The sequence below is a fragment of the Sus scrofa genome, chromosome 18, assembly GCF_054392235.1.
Source record: "Sus scrofa isolate SSC_HxYL_T2T_F1_AM1 chromosome 18, Sscrofa_HxYL_maternal_Yorkshire_Landrace_v2.0, whole genome shotgun sequence".
NCBI classification, from domain to species: domain Eukaryota; kingdom Metazoa; phylum Chordata; class Mammalia; order Artiodactyla; family Suidae; genus Sus; species Sus scrofa.
The window spans coordinates 63,183,128-63,203,581 of record NC_139400.1 but is presented as its reverse complement, the minus strand read 5'-3'; the positions used below and the strand labels follow the sequence as shown (position 1 = coordinate 63,203,581).

The following is a 20,454-nucleotide window of genomic DNA, read 5'->3' as shown; positions in this document are numbered from 1 at the left end:
GGTTCCAGTTTTGCTTCTCATTGGCTTTTGACTTGGGACAAGTCGCAGCCTCTCTGGGACTCAGTTTTCTCATCTATGGAGCAAGAGTTTTTGGCGCGGGTCCACTCAGCTCTAATACCCCATAGCATATTTTAGACGTACAAAGTGAAATTTTCATGTCATCCTTAAATGCATTTGGGATAAATTTATTTTTAAATTATGTTTTATTTTATTGTGGAAAAATTTTAAAGTTACGTAAAAGTAGAGAGACTAGCGTAACGGCTCTTGCGGTACACATCACCCAGCTTAATAATGATCAGCTCATGGCCGATCTTATTCTGTCCACAAGCCCAGCTCTTCTCCTCCCCCGATTACTGAAAAGCAAATCTCAGACTTCATATCATTTCATTTCTAAATATTTCAGAAGATATCTAAAAGAAAAGGACTCTTTAAACAGCCACTGTCAACACATGTAAGTTAAAAAAAACCCTATAATTCCTTAATATCACCAAATACACAGTTGGTTTTCAGATTTTGCCAGTTCTCTCTCTTTTTACAGTTTGTTAATTTAAATTGGGATCCAAATGTAATCCAGTCATTGCAGTCGATTATGTCTCTTAAATCCTCTTTAATTTATAGTTCCTTCTCAATCTCTTTTTTTTTTCTCTTACAATTAACTTGTGAAAAAACCCAGTTTATTTGTCCTGTTGGGTAGATTGAATCTTGCTGATTACATTCCCATGTTTAATTTTTATTGTTTTTATTATTTTCAAATTGATATATCTATTGGTTTGCTCAGGTTTCGGTTTGATTTTTTTTTGTCAAGAATATTTCATAGAAGTTGTTACGTAGTTCCACTAGGAGGCACATTTGGCAAGAACAGCTCTTGCTCTTCTTTTTGTGATATTAGCCATTGATGATGATAACTAAAAGTCTGTTTATCCATGAGGAGTTCCGAAATGATAATATCCCAGTGCTCTTTCCTTCCTCGTGTACTGGTTGGAACCCTTCTATAATAGGAGCCTATTTTGTGTTGGGTGGTCAGATAAAGTCTCTTTGAGGAGGATGTTTTTATTTTTATTTTATTAAAAAAATATTTTGTTGTTGTTTTTATGGCCCCACCCATGGCACATGGAAGTTCCCAGGCTGGAGGTGGAATCGGAGCTACAGCTGCCAGTCTACCCACAGCCACAGGCAAGGTGGGAACCGAGCCGTGTCTGCAGCCGACACCACAGCTCAGGGCAACACTGGATCCTTAACCCACTGAGCGAGGCCAGGGATCGAACCCGCATCCTCAAGGATCCTAGTTGGGTTTGCTAACCACTGAGCCATGAAGGGAACTTGAGGAGGATGTTTTTAAGTTCACAGAGTCAGTAGTAGGGAGCCATGTGCAGAGGCCTCAGGATGGGGATAAGCTGCGGATATATTCCGAGAACAGGAAAAAGGCCAGTGCGACTCCAGGGAGAGGACAGTGGGAAAACGGGTGAGATGAGGTCTGAGAGCAGGCCGTGACCAAGTCACGAAAGGCTCTCTAAGCCGAGAAAAGGAGTCGACATTTACCCGAGGGCATTGGAAAACCCCTGGGAAGCTTGCGTCAGGAAAGTGGTCCACTCGGATTTCCAGTTTGCAAGGATCTCTGTCATCACAGGAGCCCAGAAAAGGAGGCAGAGGAGGTCCCGTCGAGGCGCAGTGACAACGAATCTGAGCGGGAACCTTGAGGTTTCGGGGTCAATCCCTAGCCTTGCTCAGTGGGCTGAGGGTCCCGCGTTGCGCTGGCTGTGGCGTAGGCCGGCGGCTACAGCTCCGATTCGACCCCTAGCCTGGGACCTCCATAGGCTGTGTGGGTGCAGCCCTAGAAAAGGCAAAAAGCCAAAAAAAAAAAAAAAAAAGGGAGGCTAATGAAATAGCCTAGATGAGAAGGGCTTTATTTTTTTCTCTCTTTTCTTTTTATTATTGGGCCAGAGGCCTATCTGGAAGCTCTTCGTGGCTCGGAAGCCTCAAAGCTGCCCTGCTAGGAGAGGTCGTGTGGGCCAGGAGCTGCTAGATGACCTGCTGAGGGTCCTTGAGCTGCCTTTTGACTGGGAATGTGCGAATGGGATTCCCATAAAGAGAATTAGGATATTATCATTTTGCAAGTCTTAATGGACTAACAGTATAAGCATCTGTTCAGTGTCTTTCTTCTGGCGAGAATTCATAGCTCCTCACCAGTGTGTCAGAGGGGTTTTAGGCCTCAACAGGTTCACCTTTGCTAGTGTGTTGAACGCTTCGAGGTGTCACAGGAGTTAACAGCAAACAGAAGCAGCCATGGTGGCTCCTGCTTTCCAAGTGCTCAGAGGGTACGAACAACAGAGGCACACAAAGTTAGACACGATTCAGAGGGACGGTGAGTGAAACCAGGAGTGGGCTGGCCAGATCGTCTGATATTCGGGGAAAATATTAACAGATAGGAAATCCTTTTGTTGCCTTTGATTTCCTTTCCTTGCATTTTTACTTGTGTTTGGAAATTCGTTTGGCTTTATGGTAATGTTCGTAACAGCCACAAGATGGCGATATTGGTCCTTAAAATGAATGTGAGTGGGCAAGGGGGTGGGGGGTAGGGGGGGAGGGAGAGAGGAGGAAGGATGGGGGTGGGAGGTAAGGGGCAGGGATGGAGGAGGAGGGGGACGGGACGGAAGGAAGGATTTGATTTTCCGCAGCCTCCTTAGCGTTCCTCTTTTATTTGAGCATGAAATAGAACTAACGTGCTGAAGTTTTTCCTCTTTAATTCGGATTTGGACCATAGTGATTTTTGAAATTATAAAGCTAAAAATAAAACTCAAAAGAACTATTTGGATTCCAGGCTTACCATTTTTTCAGCTCTTTGTTAAATTATCAATAAATAATTCAGTCTTCACATTGGCAGTAGTGTAATCTGCGCAGAATACCATTTTGGTAATGTCAGTTTCCTGTTTAGAATTTTAAACTTGTAAATACTTACTGATTTTAAACTTGTAAATACTTACTTACTTGCCAGTATTTAGGTAGTTAAGGCAAGTTTAAGGTGAAAGGTGGACTAGTTTTTGACTCATGTTACAAAAAATATTTTATTATGTTATTGTCAAGTTTCTTTTCTAAAATGAGCATATTCTAGTTTCTAAGTACAAAAACTTTCAATTTTAATGGATTATTAAACAGCATAATTGCAATACTTGAAATATTTATTCTCATCATTTCAGCATCTCAAGGCAGTTTTCGTTATTCTCAGTATTTTGGGGAAAGGGCAGGCTATCGTAATATTAGAATATTAATCAATGCATATTTATTAACTAAGCTTAGCTTTCAATGTAAGATATATTTTGCTTATGCTGTTTTACCAAATTAAATCCTCATTTTATATGAGATAAATGTGAATACTGTGGGGCTCAGGAAGATGAAATGAATTGTTGAAGATGTAATAGTTAGCAGAGCTGTAATTTGAACCCAGATTTTTTTCAATCCTAAAACTCATCCTCTTACTCACAATGCCATACTGCCTCCATGAGAGTAACTATTTATATTTCTCTTTAATAGAAATACTTGGAAGCTGTAATTTAAAGTAATTAGGATATTTGTGCCTCCCCCTTGTTGTAAGCTGAACAGGAGAATTTGTATCACAAGGCAAGTATTATGGTGCCCTTTTATTTAGCAAACTGTTTCTCTGAGCATATTTTCTTGCAGGCCTTTATTTAGAAGCTGCTTTTAGAGTTGTGCTGGTGGTGAGGGGCCTCTGTTTGCCCCATTTGAGGCATTTGGGCTCCTGACCGGAAGCCTGAGGCCCTCATTTCCCTACCTAGTAGGGACTGACACTGATTCCTTCTCTTAACTTCCCTTTGAGATAATAGGTGGTTTGCAAGCACTTAGTATTCCCGCCTTATGGTGGAGCTTCTCTCTGCCGCTGGAGACCTGTTTTATGCTGGAGATACCCGTGGTTTAAAAACCATTGTTTTCAAGACTGGAAGTCCAGTCTAGGGTGCCCTTTATTGCTGCGAACTAGCTGCCTTGGGATGTAAAGTCTCTTCGTATTTGGTAGAATTTGCCAGTGGAGCAGCTGGTCCTGGATATTTGTTGAGAGGCTTTGGGTTACTGGTTTAATCTCCTTCCCAGCAATTGATTCAGATTTTCTGTTTCTTCAAGATTCAGTCTTGGAGTTTCTAGAAGTTTATCCCTTGCTCCTAGGTTGTCCAATCTGCTCGTGTATAATTGCTCATAGTAGTCTCTTATTTGTGTTATCAGTTGTAAAGTCTCCTCTTTCATTTCTGATTGTGTTTTGAGTTCCTGCTTTTTTGTGAGTCTGCCTAACGGTTTGTCAATTTGTTTATCTTTTCAGAGAAGCAGCTCCTAGTTTCATTGATCTCTTCTAGCGTCTTTTAAGTCTCTATTTTATTTATTTCTTCTTTACTCTTCGATATTTTCTTCCTTCCACTAACTTCGGGTTTCATTTGTTCTTGTTTTTCTGTAACTTAAGGCACAAGGTTAGGTTGTTTATTTGAGATCTTTCTTGTTTCTTGATGTAGGAATTTATTGCGTGAACTTTGCCCTTAAAACTGCTTTTGCTGCATGCCATAGTTTGGGTATGTTATATTTCCATTTTCATTTTTTTAATTAGTGATTTTTATTTTTTCCATTATAGTTGGTTTACAGTGTTCTGTCAATTTTCTACTGTACAGCAAATGACCCAGTCACACATACATATATACATTCTTTTTCTCGTATTATCATGCTCCATCACAAGTGACTAGATGTAATTCCCGGTGCTACACCGCAGGATCTCATGGCTTATCCACTCCAAAGGCAATAGTTTGCATCTGTTAACCCCAGACTCCCAGTCCATCCCACTCCCTCCCCCTTGGCAACCACAATGTTCCCCAAGTCCATGAGTTTCTTTTCTTTGGAAAGATTTATTTGTGCTGTATATTAGATTCCAGATATAAGTGATGTCATATGGTATTTGTCTTTCTCTTTCTGACTTCCCCATTTTCATTTGTCTGAAATAATTTTTTTTTTTTGCCTTTTCTAGGGCCGTTCCTGTGGCATGTGGAGGTTCCCAGGCTAGGGGTCTAATCGGAGCTGTAGCCACTGGCCTACACTACAGCCACAGCAACGTGGGATCTGAGCCACGTCTGTGACCTACACCACAGCTCATGGCAACACCGGGTCTTTAACCCACTGAGTGAGGCCAGGGATTGAACCTGCAGCCTCATCGTTCTTAGATTCGTTAACCACTGCGCCATGACGAGAACTCCTCAAATAATTTTTTGATTTCTGTTTTGATTTCTTCTTTGACATATTGGTTGTTCAGTAGCATGTTGTTTAATCTCTACATATTTATGAATTTCTAGTTTTCTTCTTGTAATTGATTTTTAGTTTTATACCATTGTGGTCAGAAAAAAATGCTTGTGATGATTTCACGCCCAAGTTTATTGACTTGTTTTGAAAAAGAAATACTTTTTTGTGGTCTAACATGTGATGTATCCTGAGAATGTTCCATGGGTACTTGGAAGAATGTGTGTTTTGCTGTCGTTGGATGAATATCGTTACTGTTCGTTAAGTCCATCTGGGTTAACCTGCAGTTTACGTCTGTATTTCCTTACTGTTGACTGTGGAGACGGTCTAGCCGTTGTTGAACTTGGGGTATTGACGTACCTACTGCTGCTGTATCGCTGTGTCCTTCTCCGCTCAGGTCTGTGAACACTTGCTTTGTATGTCTAAATGCTTCTATGTTGTGTGTGTGATATTTATAAATATCACATCCTTTGGTTAGACTGACTCCTTTATCATCATGTAATGACCGTCTTCATCTTTTACCACAGTTTCTGTCCTAAAGTCTATTTTATCTGATACAGGTATAGGTGCCTCTGTTTTCTTTCGATTTCTGTTTACATGAAATACCTTTTTCCATGCCTTCACCCTCAGTCTCTCTCTTAAAGCTGAAGCAAGTCTCTTGTAGGCAGCATATAGTTGGGTCTTATTTATTTTATCCATTCAGCCACTCTGTGTCCTTTGATTGGAAAATTTAGTCCATTTACATTTGAAGTCATTTGCGATAGGGACGGACTTATTGCCATTTTGTTAATTGTTTTCTGGTTGTTTCCTAAGTTCTTTGTTCCCTTCTTTCTCTGTCGTTTCCTTCCTTTGTGATTTGACGATTTTCTGCAGTGGTGTGCGTACATTTTCTTTCTCTTTCTCTTTTGTGTATCTACTGTAGGTTTGTGCCTTGCACTGCCGTGAGGCTTACGTAATACATGCTACAACGCTAACAGTCTGTTTCAAACCGATTACAACCTGACTTCAGATGTATAAAAAGTTCTGCATTTTTACACTGTCCTCCAACATTTAATGTTTTTGATGTCACAGTTTATGTCTTTTTACTATTATGTATTCAGTAATTATTCATAGATGTATATGTTCATAAATTATTGCAGTTATAGGCGGTTTTAATACTTTTACTTTTAATCTTTATGCTAGAGTTATAAGTGAGTTATCTACAACCATTACAGAATTTGAGTAGTCTGAACGATCCATATATTTACCTTTACCAAGTTTTATACTTTCATGTTTAAATGTTACTTTACTAATCAGCATTCTTTTCTTTCCGTTTGAAGAAATCCCTTTAACATATCTTGTAAGACCAGTCTACTGATGATAAATTTCTTCAGGTTTTCTTTGTCTGGAAACCTCTATCTTTCTTTTAATTCTGAAGGACAACTTTGTTGGGTAGAGTATTCTTGGTTGGCAGTCTTTTTTTTTTTTTTTTTCCTTTGAGCACTCTGAATATCTCATCCCATTGCCTTCTGACCTGCAAGGTTATTGTGAAATCTGCAGATAGTCTTATGAAGGTTGCCTTGTATGTAGCAGGTTGCTTTTCTTTTGCCTCTTTTTAAGGTTCTCTCTTTGTCTTTAGCTTTTGACAATTTTTTTTTTTTTTTGGCTTTTTGCCATTTCTTGGGCTGCTCCCACGGCGTATGGAAGTTCCCAAGCTAGGGGTCAAATTGGAGCTGTAGCTGCCAGCCTATGCCAGAGCCACAGCAACGAGGGATCTGAGCCGCGTTTGCGACCTACACCACAGCTCACGGCAACGCTGGATCCTTAACCCATCGAGCAAGGCCAGGGATCAAACCCGAAACCTCATCGTTCTTAGTCGGGTTTGCTAACCACTGAGCCACAATGGGAACTCCTAGCCTTTGACAATTTAATTGTAATGTCTGAGTGTGAATTTCTTTAGATTCATCATATTTAGCATTTCGTGGGCTGCCTAGAGTTGATCTTTTTTTTTTCCCCCTCCAGGTTAGGGAAATTTTTAGCCATTATTTCTTTGAATAAGCTCCCCCCACCACCCCTGTCTTCTAGGATCTTTATAATGTGTATTTGGTCCCTTTTATAGTACCTTATAAGTCTCTTAAGTGGTCTTCAAAAAAAGCTGGCTTAGTCTTTTTTCTTTTTGCTCCACTGACTGGATGTCTTCCACTGCCCTGCCTTCTAATTTGCTGATTCTTCCACTTGATCTACTTTGCTGTTGAAACTTTCTATTGAATTTTTCAGTTCAGTTATTTTATTTTTTAGCTCTGTGCTTTCTGTTTGGAAGTTTTTAATATTTCCAATCTCTGTTGAAATTTTCACATTTTTCATGCTTTGTTTTTCTGGCCTGAGTGGGTATCTTTATGGGCATTATTTTGAACTCTTATTTTTTTTTTTTTTTTTGGTCTTTTGTCTTTTTAGGGCTGCACCTGCGGCATATGGAGGTTCCCAGGCTAGGGGTCCAATAAGAGCTGTAGCTGCCGGCCTATGCCACAGGTGCAGCAACACCAGATCTGAGCCATGTCTATGACCTACACCACAGCTTACGGCAGTGCCAAATCCTTAACCCACTCAGCGAGGTCAGGGATCAAACCTGCAACCTCATGGTTCCTAGTCAGATTCGTTTCTGCTGCACCATGACAGGAACTTCTGTTTTGAATTTTTTGTCAGGTGCATCACTTTTTGCTCTTTCATCAAGAGATATATTTTGTTCCTGGGGATTGATTTTGTTTGGAACATACTGCCTTCCTTCTTCGTTTTCCTTGAATGCTTAAGTTGGTTTTCGTGCCTTAGCTAAAACAGCATCTCTTTCCTTCCCAACAGACTTGTCTTGGTCTTGTGTGGGAAATGCATCTTGTTAGTTAGCCCAGCCTGAACTCTTGGTTGCCTCTCAAACCTATGTGATTATCCAAGCCACTGTCTTTATTCCTCATGCCTTCTAGTAATCGAGGGCACGAGAAGAGCCGTCGGTGTTCCTTCGATACAGGCTGTTTAGACGCCAAACCCTCCGGCAACAGCTGGGAAAGTATGCTGTCAGGCTCTTTCTGGGCAGAAACTGGGAGGTAGGCATTTTTGTCTTCTCCCTTTGCACTGAGCCTGGGTAGATAGCGGTGCAGGGGTATTCCTGAACCCATTAAGAAATTGCTCGTTGTTGGTTACAGTCCTGCGAGACACGTGACTGTAAGCCCTCTTGGCAGTCAGAGCCAGGTGACTTGGGGTTCCAGTCCCCAGGCAGTAGCTGCCAACTTTGGGGCACTAGACCTGTGTAGACGCTCTTTCCAGTGATGCTGGTGATGTGGTCTTGTTGGAGTGAGCTGGAGGGAGGAGGTGGGCCGAGTGCTCATGGTTCTTTCAGGTTCTAGGTAGGATCGATTAGATGTGTCAATTTGTGTCTAGACCCTCTGACAGCAGCAGTCAGTCCGTTTCCGGAGAGACTGGATGATGGACCTTTTTTACTGGCGGCTTTAGTTCGGAGCCCACTGGGGGACAGCTCCCGTTCGTGCCTGTGGTCCTATCAATGACTTCTTTGCCATCGTCCTGTAGGCTCAGGAATGCAGGCTCTGCTGGCTCTCAGAGCCACGTGTTTTAGGGGCTGTCCCTCAGGTGGGAACCTTGAAAGCTGGGACACTCGTTGTGCTGTTCGTACTCTCTGCTCTTTAGGGAGCAGCTGGGAGTTGGGGTTTCATCCGCGTCTGATGGTGCTTGGAGCGAGGTTTATGGCGAGAGGATCTCAGCCTTTTCTCCCGGCTTCGATGTGGGCATTTGCTCTGTTGCCCAGTGTGGGGCAGTCATTCAACTGAATGTCTCTCTTTTCTCGGCGTCCAGATTTCTGTCGGCGAGAACTGCTCCGTGTGTAGCTGCACATTCATTGTGTCCACGGGAGGAGGAAAATGGCTTCCTGTGTCATCATTTTGGCCAAAAACAAAACAAAACAGAAAAAAAAAACCTCTTTAGTTTATTGTTTGTTTTATAAAGATGATTATTTTTATATAACCAGTATTCATTTGTTTATTTATTCAGTAAACGTTACTGAATTCTACTCCAGATGCTGGCAATACAGCAGTGAATTAAATTGAAAAAAATCTCTAGTGCATGCCTTTGAGTATGGAGGATACGGAAAACACACAAAGAAACTGTATCGTCTCTCTGGTGAGGAAAAGAGAGTCACGTGTAACCAGTGGGAGGTGCGAGGATTTCAGGGAAGACTCTGTGCTAAGGAAGGAGACACTTGAGCGCAGCTGGAGGATGGGAGGGAATGAGGCGTGTGGCTGTGCCGAGCGGGACAGGGAGCGTGCCCCAGGTCGCTGGAGAAGCGAGCAGGAGACATGGGAATTGGAGCCAGATTCCAGTAGCTCCTCACATGACCGTCACTGTTTAACAGTGAGCACCAGGACTGAGGCGCGCAGGAGAAAATATTTTGTGTGTTCTTTTAATTTTTGCTGATGGCAGAAAATATGACACTCTAGCTTTCCTGGCAATGCTAAAAAGCCCTGTCAGATGTGATTATTTTATTCACGTTCAAATTTTATTTATTTATTTTTCTTTTGGCTGCACCCTTGGCATGTGGAAGTTCCTGGGCCAGGGATCAAATCAGCACCACTTCAATAATCAGAACCACAGCAGTGATAATGCCAGATCCTTAACCCTCTGAGCCACAAGGGAACTCCCACGTTCAAATTTTTAATTATCATTTATACTTTCTTTGCACACTTGAGAAAATATGTAACTAGAACCTAGGGAGGCATTGTTTTGTTTTACTTTGTATATTGTTTTGTATGGAGCAAGAGTAGCTCTTTACGAAAGAGTCTGGAAGGTAAGTTAAATGAGTGAATCAGGCTGAAGTGTAAAGGATTAAGGAGGGGTGGAGACTGTGGCACCCTGGAGACTTTACGCCTGTGTAAAGGGAAGAGGGTTACTTAACTCTCATTGGTTATTGCCAGGTGAGAATGCAAGCCTAGTTTTAAATTTATTTTCTGGTTTTTCAAAAAAACCCAGAAATTTGCATTTTTTTTTGCCATTTCCTGATATCTATCTATCTATCTATCTATCTATCTATCTATCTTTTTGTCTTTTCAGGGCCACACCTGTGGCATATGGCTGTTCCCAGGCTAGGGGTCTAATAGGAGCTGTAGGCGCTGGCCTACACCACAGCAACATGGGATCCAAGCCGCCTCTGTGACCTACAGAGCTCATGGCAACGCCAGATCCTTAACCCACTGAGAGAGGCCAGGGATCAAACCCGCATCCTCATGGATGCTAGTTGGGCTTGCTAACTGCTGAACCACGACGAGAACTCCACTATTTCCTGATCTTTAAATGTTGGAGACTAAGTAAGAATATTGTAAAACCCTCTTCAGACCAGACAAAACATTCATGCAAGGGTGATCTGGCCCACAAGTTATTCGTTTGCAGCCTTTCAAGGTCTAAGATCATCGTCAAATTTTACTGCCTCCTTCAAGGGCTAACATAGATCTTGCAGTCACAGAGCGCGGCAGGGTTTCTGGCTACAGTGGTTTTGACACCCTGCTGTACTGTTGCTCTCCCTGGGTGGTGCTGCATGTGTCTCTTCTTGTCCTAGGGTACGGGCAGACAGGTCCGCTGTCTCAGCGAGCTGGTTACGATGCTGTGGCCTCTGCTGTTTCTGGTCTAATGCACATCACAGGACCTGAGGTAGGTATCCTTTGTAGCATATTCATAAATTTCCCCCCATTTGTTCCAAACGGATTTTCGTCTTTACTAACCTATAGGCTTTAACTCAAGTTAATTTTGGGAAGAAACCACAAGTAGATGACATTAAAGATGGAAGTGCTCCTTATAAATGTTCTTGAGGCTAAATATCAATATGGCCCCGGGGCAAACAGCAGTCTTTTTAGCAAGAAGCAGTGGGTCAAGTGGGCAACACGTTTCCCCCCAGGTGGTATGTTGGCCCAGCTTAGGAAGGGCGCTTTTGGGTGAGTTGGGAGCATCCCTCTTGTGAGCAGAGCGGCTGCTAGGCTGTTCATTTCTCCCGGAGTACGTTCATTTGACATTTAGACGTAATGGAGGGTTTCTTTTTCCTCTGGAATATTTAAAATTTGTTACCTAATGCCTTAGGTGTAGTTGTGTCTTTTTTTTTTTTTTTTTTTTTTTTTTTTTTGCGTTTAGGGAGTGCACATGGAAGTTCCCAGGCTAGGGGTCAAATTGGAGCTGCAGCTGCCAGCCTACACCACAGCAACAGCAATGAGGGATCCAAGCTGTGTCTGCAACCTACTGCCACAGCTCATGGCAACACTGAATCCTTAACCCACTGAGCGAGGCCAGGGAATGAACCTCTGTCCTTACAGATAGATGCTGGTTGGGTTTGTAACTGGCTGGGCCTTAACAGGAACTCCCTAGTTGTGTCTGATTGTTATACGCATTAGATTCTGACAGTGAAAGAAGGACTTGATTTTTTAACAATCCTTCTCCATTGATGATGGGTTAAGAAGTTCCTGAAAGTATGTAGATGGCCGAAATGTGGTTTGGTTAGATCAAAGACTCCTAGAAAGTGGACTCTTTGGGGGAAACCAAAAATGACATTAAATGAAGGAAAAAGGAAGAGCGTGAAAACTTAGTAAGTAAAAATACTAAAAAAAAAAAAAAAATCCATTTTCAAAATATATTAGATTGGTAGCCCTAAAAAACTTTTTCCAGGAGGTATTCCTTCCCTGAATCAATTTCTTCAGTTGATTCTTCAGGAAATCTTACCATAGTGTCGAAATAAACTGAGGCAGAGTGACCTCAAGTCTTTTTGAAACCTTTTTTTTTTTTAATTTTTTGTGTTTTAGGGCTGCACCTGTGGTATATGGAGACTCCCAGGCTAGGGGTCAAATGGGGGCTTCAGCTGCTCATATACAGCACAGCCACATCAGTGCCAGATCTGAGCCACGTCTGTGACCTACACCACAGCTCATGGCAACACTGGATCCTTAACCCACTGAACGAGGCCAAGGATCGAACCTGCATCCTCATGGATGCTAGTCAGATTCATTAACCACTGAGCCATGATCGGAACTCCCCTCAAGTCTTTTTATAGACTTCTTTTTATTAATTTAAAGTAGGCAGGATTTTGGTAATTAAAATATGTGCTCTTTTGTACTTTATTTCTCTGCTGTTTCATTTTCACTATTCTTAGAAAAAAAGTCTTTTTTTTTTTTTTTTTTTTTTTTTTTTGTCTTTTTAGGGCTGTACCCATGGCATATGGAAGTTCCCAGGCTAGAGGTCAAATCAGAGCTGCAGCTGCCAGCCTACACCACAGCCACAGCCACGCCAGATCCAAGCCACATCTGTGACCCACACCACAGCTCATGGCAACGCTGGATCCTTAACCCACTGAGCAAGGCCAGGGATCAAACTCACGTCCTCATGTGTTCTAATTGGATTCGTTACCGCTGAGCCACAACAGGAGCTCCTACTCAGGTGATTTTATTCTGTCTAGTGGGCAAAGAACAACATGAATTGAACCCCTACCATGTGCCAGGCATTATTTTATGTCCTTTACATGTTTTAGGTTAAATAAACTTCACTTCCATGTGCTGTATTTCTTTTACACGGACACATCTCACGTCTCGGCTCATCCTTCCCATGAAGGGTCATTGAACAAATACAGAGGGACTCCTCTGTACGCCAGGAACTGTGGTGGGTCCTGGGGATTAAACAGAAACAGGGCAGGCACAGTCCTTAAGGGGAGGAGACGTTCGTTAAACGGGTGAAAGGAGCTCCAAGGAAGCGTGCAGGATGCCGTGAGCTTCCATAACCGTGCTTCAGGTCACTGTAGTACTTCCAGGGGTCCCTGCACAATGTGGTTTGACAACAGAGGATACAAGCCGCCTGCAGAGAGTCAGCCCATGCAGGGCGTCCCCATCCAAGGGCTTGTGTTCCCCAAGAACAGAAGTATATGACGGTTTACTGAGACTCTCGGCAGAGGCTGCATGGGAAGGATCGCTTCTGAGAGCCTGGGCTGCTCTTTCCAAGCAGCCCCTGCAGGTGCACCATTGCCCGTCATCTCATGCTGCAGAGGAACTTGTATCTACCGGCACAGCTCTAGGTTTGGGCTGAAGCACAACTCCGTGTTTTCAGATGACTCATCGGAACCCAGGCTTCATCACCTGTTCGGTTCCGTCGCTCAGGGAAGGCTTCCCTGAGGGCGTCTTTTTTAAAGATAAATTTTATTGGGGTCCAGTTAACTTAAAAGGTTGTGTTTGTTTCAGGTGCCTGGCAACGCAAATCAGTTACACATCTATGCATATCCGATCCTTTTCAGATTCTTTCCCCGTATGGGTTATTTCACAGTGTTGAGCGGGCTATGCTCTGCTATCCAGTAGGTCCTTGTCACCTGTACGTTTTGCATGGGGTAGTGTGCATACGTCAGTCCCAGCGTCCTGACTTATCCCTCCCTCTTTGGTGACCGTACATTTGGTGTCATGACCTTCGAGTCTGTTTCTGTTTTATAAGTTCTTTGATCTGAGGACCAGCTGTTTAGGGTGGGATGCAATTAGGCATTGACCTTGTGACAAGGGGCAGTGCCATGCGTGACGTCTAAAGGCTGGAGAATCTGGTACGTTTGAGGAACCAGTCTCATTGGGTATTGAGAGCTAGCAAAGAAGGTGGAAAATGAGACGGGAGATGCGGTGAACTTAGTGTTTAGGGACCTGTTATGTTACTTAATGATTTGAAGAGAAGAAAAGATACATGATCACATATACATATTTTTAGTGATGATCTAATATACTTTTGCCTGGAAAATGAGTGATGTTCCCACAGTGTGGACTAGTATGATGATGAGAAAGCTCAAAATGCATTTTTTTTCTATAATGGAGTCATGTAGTTTTTAGCTCAGTCTGCAACATAGGATACAGTTTATCAAAGCATCTCCTTATGAAGAGGCTTAAGCGCACTAGTTGTCTTCTACTAAATCTAAAAATCTAGCCTTCAGGGTATGCTGTGGTTTTGTCGGATGAGACTCATATTTGATAAAGGAGAAAAAGCGCACCGGTGCTGGGGTCCTGCACTGTGCTGACCGTGCTTTGTATCTTACAGGTGCTTGTACGTTTAGATCCTCACCTTGGCCCTTCCAGGTGCAGGTGTTGATAATTCTGTAGCTGAAGCTTAAGGGCTTAGACGACGTGTGCAGAGTGCCCAGAAATGCAAAATACTAAAGCTGGACTTTGAACCCAGGCTGCTTTACATCGTCTGGCTCTAAATAATACATACATTTTTAAAAACCTTAAGAGAATCATCAAAGTCTAATTTATGGCTTACGTGGAATCTGTTGGAAAGAACGTATAAGTAAAATAAAAATGTGGCTCAGGGTCGGATTTCAAGGAAGTGGTAGGATTTGTGTTGAATGGTACCTGGAAAGATGGATAGGATTGAGGTGGATTGAGGCATTCCTAGTGGAGGTCGCAGACTGAATAAGGGAGGGAAGCAGGAAGGAATCAGGCATACCTGGAGAAAAGCAGCGGGTCAGGTATGTTAGAGCCGGAGTTGAAAGTTTCAGAGTAGTGGGGAAACTTGTTGCGGCCGTGCTTTGAAAGTCTTCAAGGTCAAGTAAAGAAGTTGGGTGTTGTTTGCCAATGGGGAGGTTAGGGAGTTTTTTCAGAAGGGGAGTGATATGATGCATACTGTGCTTCGTAAGATTAGTTTGGCCCATATGTGCAGGATGCATTAAATCAAGTTTACAAGCGTGCTTTTTAGATATTTATCTCCCCCTTTGAAAACGAAGGACACACAAATAATTTCACACAAAGAAAATGTTCTTACATTGCTGTCCAAAGGCATTGTATTATATTTAGTTTATATTTTTGAAGAAGTAATACATTCACCTAATACTACAGCTACAAGAAGCATAAGTATATTGACTATATATTTTATCATAGAAACCAGGACTCTACGAGTGAAAGAGGGCTCGTCTTTGTCTCAGATGTAGACTCTGTACCTGAGTCTACAGTGTCCATCTCCTTCCCGCTGTCCTCAATTCCCCTTCTTCTCCTCAGAGACAGTCAGTGCCATCACTTTTCTTTTGCATCCTCTTGGAGATGTTCTATTCAAAAACAAGCAAAAGAGTCTTCTGCCTTTTTTTTTTGGTCTTTTTGGGGCTTCACCCGCGGTCATGTGGAGGTTCCCAGGCTAGAGGTTGAATCAGAGCTACAGCTGCTGGCCTACACCACAGTCACAGCCATGCCAGGTCTGAGCCGCATCTGAGACCTACACCACAGCTCATGGCAATGCCAGATCCTCAACCCACTGAGCGAGGCCAGGGCTTGAACCTGTGTCCTCATGGAAACTAGTCAGATTCGTTTCCGCTACACCATGATGGGAACTCCAGTCTTCTCCTATCTTTTATTTTTTTTTAATACTTAGTGAATTTTATTACATCTATAGGTGCACAATAATCATCATTCTCCTATCTTTTAAAAAACACAATTGGTAGTATACTTTCTCAATTTCCCCCACTTTTACTGAGATATAATTGACACACAGCACTGGGTAAGTTTAAGATGTACAACATAATTTAACCTACATCTATTATGAAATGATTACCATAATAGGTTTCGTGAAACCCATTGTCTCATGTAGACGCATGAAAGAAATAGGAAAAACATTTGTCCCTCTGATGAGGGCTCTTACATTTACTCTCTAACAGTGTTCATATGTGACGCACGTCAGTGTTAGTTATCTTGCTCATGTCATGCCCTACATGGTGGTGCCTATTTATCTCATAACTGGAAGTTTTTTCCTTTTGATTGCCTTTATCCAGTCCCCCCTCCCCACAAGCCCTGTCTCTGGTAGCCGCAGATCTGATCCCTTTTTCTCGGAGTTTGTTTGCTTTTGAAGTATAGTTGACCTGCAGTGCTACGTTAATTCCTGGGTCACAGCAGAATGCTTTGGTATTTCTGTACATTTCGAAATGGCCACCATGATAAATGTAGTTATCTGTCACAATGCAGAGATGTTATGTAATTATTAACTATATTCTCCACACTGTACATTTCATCCTGTGACTCACTTATTTCGTAACGTGAAATTTTTACCTTTTAGTCTCTTTCACCTGTTTCTCTTCTCCCCCGTGCCCTCCTCACTGGCAAACACCTGTTTGTTCTCTGTATCTATGACTCTGTTTCTGTTTCTGGCTGTGGATCTGTCATAAATGAACGGCCTTTATTATGTTGAGATAAGTTCCCTCTATACTAATGTTGATGAGATTTTTAAAAAAATAATTAATTAATTAATTATTTTTACAGCCACATCTGCAGCACGTGGAAGTTCCTGGGCTAGGGGCGAAATGGGAGGTGTAGCTGTAGGCCTGCACCAGAGCCACAGCAACACCAGATCTGAACTGCATCTGTGACTTGTGTTGCAGCTTATGGCAGTGCCAGATCCTTAACCTAGTGAGTGAGGCCAGGGATTGAACCCACATCTTCATGGACACTATGTCAAGTTCTTAACATACTGAGCCACAAGGGGAACCTGTGATGAGATATTTTAAAAAATGAATGACTGTTGAATTTTTTCAAATGCGTTTTCTGTATCTGTTGAAACGATTGTGTGATTTTATCCTTCCTTTTGATATTGTGGTATATTGCAGTGATTGAGTTGTAAATGTTGATCCATCCTTGCATCCATGGAATAAACCCCACTTGACTATAGTGTATGAGCCTTTTTAGGTGTTTGATTTGGTTTGCTAATATTTTATTGAGGATTTTTGCATCTATATTCATCAAAGTTATTGACCTGTTAATTTTCTTTTTTTTGTTAGTGTCTTTGTCTGGTTTTGGTGTCAGGGTGATGGTGGCTTCATTCAATGAATTTGGGAGTGTTCTATCCTTTTCAATTTTTGGAGTAGTTTGAGAGGGGATGAGTTTTAACTATTTCTTATGTGTTTGATAGACTCCCCTACAAAGCTTTCTAATCTTGAATTTTATTTGCAGGAATTTTTAAAAAATTAAAAATTCAGCTTCACTAGTGACCAGACTTTTCACATTGCCTCTTTCTTCTTGATTCCATCTTGGAAGTTTGTATGTTTCTGGGAGTTTGTCCATTTCTTCTCAGTTGTCCATTTGGTTGGCTTATAATCTTAGTATTCTCTTGGGATTTATTGTATCTCTGTAGTGTCAGTTGTTATTTCTCCTTTTTCATTTTTTCTTCTTTTATTTTTTAGGGCCACACCCATGGCATAGGGAAGTTTCCAGGCTAGGGGTCAAATTGGAGCTACAGCTGCCAGCCTGCATCACAGCCACAGCAACGCCAGATCCAAACCATGTCTGTGACCTACACTGCAGCTCGTGGCATTGCCTGATCCTTAACTCACTGTGTGAGGCCAGGGATTGAACCTGTGTCCTCATGAAGACTATTTGGGTTCTTAGCCCCCGAGTCACAGTGGGAACTCTGCTTTTTTCATTTCTTCTTTCATTTATTTGCGTTCCTCCCCAGGGAGAGTCTCAGCCTGTGTAATCTCCCTTTTCTTCTGAGCCCCCTCCCAGGAGCACAGGTCCAGACTGGATTGCTTCTTGATTCTGCTTCCTTCCTACAGGATTATGTGTGTGCCTTTCTTACAGCTGTGGTGGTGCAGGAGTCTCTCTGCCGGTTTCCAGGGTTCAGTGAGAATTGCTCCACACATAGGTTCTGTGGGGTAGGTGAGTCCGTGTCCTCCTGCTCGGCCGTTTTGATTCAGAGTCTGCGTTTCCTTAACGTCCTAGGTACTTAAGTACCTTTACTTACATACCTGAAGCCTGATGCTAAGTCTTTGTCAAGTTCTAGAACATTTAAGATCGATACGACAGCAGTGGTTTCCTCAACTTGCTGCTGCCCATTGTTCAGAAATAGAAGTCGGTGAAGCTGAAGAAGAGATGAGGCAGGGGACCCGTTTTCACCGGCCCGAGTACAGTCCTTCCTGGGGCCGAGGTCATCGTCTTTCTGGAACCCCCACCACTGCCCCTGTCCAGGCCCGTTCCACCCAGCCAAGGGGGGTCAAACTCCCGGGTGAACTGAGCTGGCACATCCTGGCAACCGATTCTGGGCCTGAGACTTTCTCCTTTAAGGGTGTTTTTGTTAACGTCCCCAGTATTGTTTACTTACCCCTTTCCTGAGCTTCTCACCTCTTAGAGGATCTTAGATTCTCAGGATTTGGTCAACTAAGCCTGTTTTCCCTCAGGCCTGTCTGGGCCCGGGCAGGGCAGTCCCTCAACCTTCAGGTTCTTGTCTTGGCTTCTGCCTTTTAGAGTTACAAGCTTCCCCCCAGCCGTGTTTGGTTGTTCATAGGATCGACTTGTGTGACCTCGGGAAAAACTACAACAAAAAAGCAGAAGACCAAGCGCACAGGATGATGAGGAAGGTGCAAATGGGTTGGTAGAGTTGTGCCGTAGTATGTCTGTTCACTGCCAGAAAACAAGAATTTTCCAAGTGTACTTGCATTTTCCTAATGAAGTGTGTTGTAATATTTGATTTGTTTGTTAAAATTATAATGCCGTAGGTCATTTAAAGATTTCAAGATAAAAAAATCCTAAGGATAAACTATAAATTAACAAACTATTGTTTTATTATGATCAAAGTTTTGGATAGCTTCCAAACAATGGAAGAGTCTTGCAAAACACAGATAATTTTTCTAAGAATTTTCCGATGTGGTTATTATAGAGGTTACTGATGGTGATACTCAACATACAGTGTTTTGTTTTTTTCTTTGCTTTTTAGGGTCGAACCTGCGGCAGATGGAGGTTCCCAGGCTAGGGGTCGAATCAGAGCTACAGCTGCCAGCCTGCACCACAGCCGCAGCAACGCCAGATCCTTAACCCACTGAGCGAGGCCATGGTTAGAAACTACAACCTCATAATTCCTAGTCGTATTTGTTTCTGCTGCACCACGACGGGAACTCCAGTACTGCATTTTTAGAATTAGAAATGTATCATTCTTCTTATTTCCCAATACCTCTCAGAAGTATGGTGTATTGGAGTTCCCGTCATGGTGCAGCAGAAACAAATCCCACTAGGAACCATGAGGACGCACATTCGATCCCAGGCCCCACTCAGCGGGTTAAGGATCCGGCGTTGCTGTGGCTGTGGTGTAGGCCGGCAGCTACAGCCCAGATTAGACCTCTAGCCTTGGAACCTCCATATGCCCTGGGTGCAGCCCTAAAAAGACAAAAAGAAAAAAAAAAAGTATGCTTATTATGAGGATTTCCTTTATTAAAACTTACTCAACCTAATGAATAACTGTGGTAAGTGACGGAGGTTTGGAAATAATGAGTCTGTTAAGATTTTTATGAGAGCATTCATGCGACACAGAACAAAGAGCAGGGACTCCAGAGTCCCCCAGGGCTGAATCTGCTCCTCTATGTCTTATCTTTGCGACTGGGAGCCGCGAGGTTTTCGAGGTTTTCGTCTGTGCAGTGGCGGTACCTACTTCTCTTGGTTGCCGTGAAGGTCACACCTAGCGCAGTGCCTGAGTCAGAGGGTGTGCGCAGCGGATGGAACGCAGTCAGCCCTTCACACCCGTGGCAGCTGCAGCCTCTGCTGAGGCGCCCGGGGGTGTGGGGCCCCCGCTGTGCAGTGCAGCCTCGTAGAAGGGAGTTGAGCGTCTGCGGAGTGTAGTATTCGAGGGGATCCTGGAACCGATTGTCCGTCGATACTGAAGGCGGACTGTGCTTGAATTGGCGTCCTGTCCAGATGAGGGTGCAGTCCTGAAGGGGCAGTGTCACTTTACGTTGTCCACCCCTCGCCTCTGTGTTTCCTTATGGCACCCATCCTCGTGTGTGAAATTGCATTTCATTCTCACGTGTTTATTGTCGTCTCTACTTTTGAAACGTAAACTCTGTGAAGTCAGAGGCTCGTTATTACTATACCTTTCTTTTTTTTTTTTTTGTCTTTTTGCCTTTTCTAGGGCTGCTCCCGAGGCATATGGAGGTTCCCAGGCTAGGGGCCTAATCATAGCTGTAGCCGCCGGCCTACACCAGGGCCACAGCAACGCAGGATCCGAGCCGCGCCTGCAACCCACCCGCAGCTCACGGCAACGCCAGATCCTTAACCCACTGAGCGAGGCCAGGGATCGAACCCGCAACCTCATGGTTCCTAGTCAGATTCGTTAATCACTGCGCCACGACGGGAAATCCATCTGTGAAATTTATATGAGGCCAAAAATTTTCCAGTAGTC

The 20,454-nt window shown here is 43.1% G+C and overlaps 1 protein-coding gene and 1 long non-coding RNA gene across 23 annotated transcripts in view; both read left to right on the top strand.

The window, feature by feature from the left end:
• The window catches only part of SUGCT (succinyl-CoA:glutarate-CoA transferase), a 643,257-nt gene that overhangs the window by 45,018 nt on the left and 577,785 nt on the right, over positions 1-20,454 (top strand). For 17 of the 22 annotated variants that reach the window (XR_014833261.1, XR_014833262.1, XR_014833260.1 and 14 more), the window contains one exon: positions 10,871-10,962. The exons of the other annotated variants lie outside the window; for them this stretch is intronic. Coding sequence is in view for 13 of the 17 variants with exons in the window: in XM_085004898.1 (XP_084861024.1) it covers positions 10,871-10,962 (92 nt within the window). In the remaining 4 variants the exon portion in view is untranslated. The remainder of the gene's footprint in view (positions 1-10,870; positions 10,963-20,454) is intronic. 22 annotated transcript variants of the gene reach the window in all.
• On the top strand, positions 406-8,433 carry LOC146395108 (uncharacterized). Its single transcript, XR_014833339.1, has 2 exons — positions 406-1,178; positions 5,051-8,433. It is a non-coding gene; the product is annotated as an uncharacterized LOC146395108 (long non-coding RNA).